The sequence below is a fragment of the Ananas comosus genome, linkage group 7 (genome assembly GCF_001540865.1).
Source record: "Ananas comosus cultivar F153 linkage group 7, ASM154086v1, whole genome shotgun sequence".
NCBI lineage: Eukaryota > Viridiplantae > Streptophyta > Magnoliopsida > Poales > Bromeliaceae > Ananas > Ananas comosus.
Window position 1 is genome coordinate 14,346,446 of NC_033627.1, and position 5,440 is coordinate 14,351,885.

At 36.4% G+C, this 5,440-nt stretch overlaps 1 protein-coding gene across 1 annotated transcript; it reads left to right on the forward strand.

Annotated features, from left to right (window-relative positions):
* On the forward strand, positions 1,143 to 1,826 carry LOC109713296 (enoyl-CoA delta isomerase 2, peroxisomal-like). Its single transcript, XM_020237300.1, has one exon. The coding sequence runs from the start codon at positions 1,143 to 1,145 to the stop codon at positions 1,824 to 1,826; it is 684 nt and encodes a 227-aa protein (XP_020092889.1).

The window sequence follows — 5,440 nt, forward strand, 5'->3', positions numbered from 1 at the left end:
CTGTAAAAGTTAGTTTGGTGTAAATTGAATTATCGGTTATTACTGGCGCAAAGTTTGATTTAAATGCAAATAGTGAGGACGAGGGCGTGCGGGGCAGAGGTGAGGTGGGTTGTTTCCGCCTCCGCCTCCGTTTCCTCTACGGAGAGAGAAAAAAAAAAGAACGAGAAAAGAAAAAGAGGAGAGAGAAAAAATAATAAGGGTATATTGATTAGTTTGTTGAAAATCTGATTCGAATCTGCAAAATCGAAAAAAGTGGCCCACTTTTACAAAAGCGTAAAACAGTGGATTTTGTATGCAAATTGGCCAAAGATAAATTATAAAACTTTACTAACTTTTTCCAGCTCATAATTAATACGACCTATTAACTTTAATTTGACCTGAAAATAATTTACTAACTTATTTTTTACTTGAATTTTGACCCATGAAACTTGATTTGGTCAAAGATAACACATTATATCATCAAATGTTGCTAATTGCCGAACGATCCGTTAGCCAGGCTTTCACACCAGATTAAATTTATTTTGTGGGCAAAATGCAGCTATTTGCATCAAATCAAACTTTGCGCTAGTAATAACCGATAATTCAATTTACACCAAACTAACTTTACAGGTTAAATAGAAAAAAGAAATAAGATAGTGAGTTCCTTGGTGCTAACACGATGCCTTATTTGGATACAAGTTAATTAAATATTGGTGACTTGAATATAATAATGTGCAAGATTTCTTCATCTATTAACTTAAGCTGTTGGTTTGGGATCGAGTCATTTACCTTGGTATTATATCGGAAGTTAATTAAATAGTTCATGCGGTTTAGTCATGTTTCGATTTGACTTCGTTCAGTTCTCATCTGAGTAGTCTAGTTCTTTCAATCAGATTTCGTCCAGCTCTTACATAATTATATTAGGTTCATGCCGTCTATTAGCATGGCCTATTAATTAGGTGCCAAGGAGGTGGGTAAGTTGTGCGCGCGGATCGAGAACTAGAGTAGTATTAGGAGCCTATAAATAGAGGCAGCCTCTCGAAGCACTCTCCACCCATCTATCTACTACCCGCTGATCATATATATAGAATAAGAGTAAACACACACACACACACACGCACACACACATATATATATATATGTAGCTAGCTAGCTCGAGAGCCATGGGTTCGGATGACTCGGTGAGCTATGACACCATCGTGAAAGGCGGCCACAAATTTGCCGTGCTGACCCTGAAGCCAGCGGACAGCCGTCACCTCTTCACAAAGGAGCTCATCGGGGAGTACAGCAAACGACTCCAGCAGGCCGTCGGCGACAATGTTCAAGGCCTCATAACCACCCACCAGGGCAACTGGTTCTCGGGCGGCTTCGACTACCACTCGGCCCCCCCGGTGGAGGATTTCCGGAAGCTGATTGCCGAGTTCATCCAGCTGCCGTTCCCGACGGTGGCCTACATACGCGGCCGCGCGTACGGGGCAGGATTCACGCTGGCACTCTTACACGACTACTTAGTGCTGTCGAACAACAGCCCCCTTAGTTTGCGCCAGGACGAGCTGGCTAATGGGCATGAGTTGCCGCCGTATGCTGTGGCGCTGGTGAGGGACAAGTTCCAGCTGTTGGCCTCGCTGGAGCTGCTGGTGTCGTCGGCGTACGTCACAGCCCCGAAGTTCGCGCCCATAACCGAGTACGTGAATCCGTACGTAGGGTGGACCGTAGACGAGGTGGTAAATAAGCTGCTGCAGCCACTGGTTGGCCTCGTCGGCCGCAACTACGGTAGCGTGCGGAAGATCCTGCTGCCCCAAGTGTGTCAGCTGGTGAAACCCAAACCGGCCGGCTCGCGGCTATAGCGAGCTTGAGAGCCTGCATGGCTCCACGCATGCTTTTTAAAATTTTGCATGCATGCAATATGTTTTCGCCCCCCGTATGGATTGCATAATGCGTACCGCCGTTAGCTTGGAGTCCTAGTCCTAGTCCGAGTCCGAGTCCCAGTCAGTTTACTTTACGGTGCTTGTTTTGCCCTTTTGAATAAAATGGGGGCGGGGCGATGTCGGTCTGAGTGAGTCTCTGTCGATCCTTTGTCATTTACTATATGCTTCTGCATCTCTCATTTATTCACGATTGTTTGGATTGGTCTTCAAAAGCATATATATTTGGATTACCGGAACTTTCTGGGTGTGGATGGAATTAACTTAGGAGCATTATTGTAGCTCGATCGAGTTCCTCTAAGGTCGCAAAAAAAAAAAAAAAACTTGAATTTAAAAATTTCGTCACCAAACTTGAACTTACAAATATCGATCTCATTACAAATGCCACAATCCCCAGAGAAAACACAAAGTACGACCGAAGCGATATGGATTGGGCCTGGTCCATCGAACCATTTTGAATCGTGGCAACGGTTGGCCTGGTCCGATAGATATATAGATCACTCGTTTCTTTCCTGGCTCAAGGTCGAAAAGATGTAAAGCTAAGTGTTTGGAGCTAGCCATATATAGATGGACTTGGGGCTCACGGACAACCAACAAATCAAATATGTACAACAAAATGGTGCGCACGTTTTTTTCTACTTCAAAGGGGATGCACAAAGAATAATATAAATTGTAAAGAGAATATTGTGAGAAAACTGAGGGATTAATACATTGTTTTCAATCAAAGGTTCAAACAGTGAATTTTCTTCTTTTCTTTTTTTTTTTCTTTTTTTTTGCGAGATATGTAGCACACTACCCGCTTCGTTTATTTCATTTAGAAATAAACTTAGCTGTAAATGTAAATCAACTAGGATTCGAACTTGGGTCTCGGTACTAACCACCAAGCCTTTTACCACTTGCTCTAGGAACGATTGGTCAAATAGTGAATTTTCAAACTGATATAAAATGCATGTACTCTGAACTACGTACCATTCATAAGAGCACCGGATCGAGGTGCGATCTAAACTTTGATGACATGGCCCCAAGCTAGCTGGATTTACTAGCGTAGCAATTTCCTTTGTTATACTGTGAATATCGATGCTTTAATTAGTAGGATTACAATTTACAATTAGTGAGGATTACATACATCCTGAGGGTGGAGGAGTCGGAAGAGCACCACTGTCACTGCCGGAGTGCCACCCTGAAAGTCCGTGGTGCGGTGGCCTGCATTCTCAACGACACCAAGGGCGTGGAAGGCCTCATAACTACCGGCGGATTGCCGACGAGGCTTGATGCTATTAATAGCATTCTAGCCTATTTTTATATGAGTCTGGTTACAATACCATTAATAGCATCAAACACTTATTACTATCAAGTTTTCCGCTATAATGCAAGAGAAATTGATAAAAAGATATTTTGGTGACAGGGAAAATTTTAGATTAAATAAAAAAATATTTCATACATATTAACAAAATAATAATAATAATAATAATAATAATAATAATAATAATAATAATAATAATAAATAATTAAATAACTAAAAATAAATTAAGTTTGAAAAATAGAATAATTAAAAAAATCTATCAAATCATTAGTTATTTAAATTCAAATAATAGATTCAAAATTAACTTTAATTTTTGAGTCTAGTAATTCATATAATTTAAATCTAAATTTTTAATTTTAATTTTAAAATTAATTTACATTTTAAATTAATTTAAATTTTAAAATTTTGGATATACATACATATTATAAAAAAATGTGTATATTATGGAATACATAAAAAGAAATTTACGATGTAACTAAATTTAAAATATACTTGAAAATAAATCAAATTTAACAAATAAATCAATTAAAAACTAGATTTATGCCACGTATTTACCACTACAACAGAATTAGGTTATAGGGACACATGTTTGGGACATTTTTGAGTAAGTGTCCTATTTATCCTAAAACTTAAAAAAACATCTACTAATACCTAAATATAAAACCCAATCCAACCAAAAATAAAAGATTACTCTATTCAACCCACCACACCCAGTCCATTTGGCCCGATTACAAACAGAAAAGAATAAAAAAAAAAAAATCAATTACCATCTTTTCTTCTCTCTTCACTCAATCCACTGAAATTCTAGACGAAAAGCCTTTCCTGTCGTCCTCCTCCGCCACCGCAGCCAACGAGATAGAATTTCGGCGGTTGCTAAATGCTTAAATAAGTGTTGGTAAATTAGCAGCACTCTTTTAGATTATAGCGACACTCTTTAACTGTCACTATATACTTAGCGACCCCACATATAGCAACACTTTTTAAAAATATCGGTAATTTTAGCTAACAGCACTTTTTGACATGTACCTATATTTAAAAGTGTCACTATAAACCGTTTTTGTTGTAGTGTTAAATTTAAAATATAAATTAAGAATATACTTTAACTTTAATTTTTATACTTAAATTTGATTTCCTTTACAAATGTGAGAGCACAACGACATGCACTACAAACAATCAGTCGCACATCTTTGATTGTATGTTACTTTGTTGGACACATTACATCGTTGGTTGGTCACTAAACTTTTAATAAAATTTAATTTAGATCATTGAACTTAAATTTTGTTGTTGTATTATTAGTCATTGAACTTTTAGTAAAATTCTATTTAGGTCATTAAATTTTAAATTCTTTCAACTATTATTTGTAAAAAAATTCAATTAAAATTTGAGCAGTAACTTAATTGAAATAAAAATTAAAGTTCAATGCTTAGTTTGGAACAAAGTAAAATTTAATGATCTAAACAAAATTTCACCAAAAGTCCAGTGATCAATGGTGTTATGTACAGAAATTTTATTTGTAGGCTAAAGGAAGAAGCTCAGTGAAATATAACTGGATGGAATATTTTATCCTAGTAGAGTTATCAACTACTTCTGTCATTATATTTTCCGAATGAGCAATGCAATCTATAAACACGTACAGTACTTCATTCAATCAAAACTTTTTTTTTTTTTTTTTGAGAGATAGGTAGCATGTTATTCGGTTCGTTTATTTCAGTTAGAAATAAATTTAACTGGAAATGTAAATAAACTAGCTAGAATTCGAAGTCGGGACCTTAGGTACCAACCATCAAGCCCTTTACCGCTTGCTTTAGGGATGGTCGGTCATTCATCCAAAAACCTACATTTTTTTTTCACTTGTCTTACTATTTAGTTTTAATACTTCCCATTGTATACGTGTCTACGAATGTGCATTTTCCTTTTCCATTCCATACATGGCTATATTAATTTACTGCATTTGGTCTCATTAACTTNATTTGTAGGCTAAAGGAAGAAGCTCAGCGAAATATAATTGGATGGAATATTTTATCCTAGCTAGTAGAGTTAATAATTACTTCAATCATTATATTTTTTGATTGAGCAACGCAATCTATACATATACTTCATTTTTCCAAAAGTCTACATTTTTTTTTTCTTGTCTTATTATTTATTTTTAGAGTCAATTGCTTATATATTCCTGAAAAGTTTCTGACTTTCTGATTTATCTCTCTTAGAAGGCTAATATTGAAAATATTTTTTT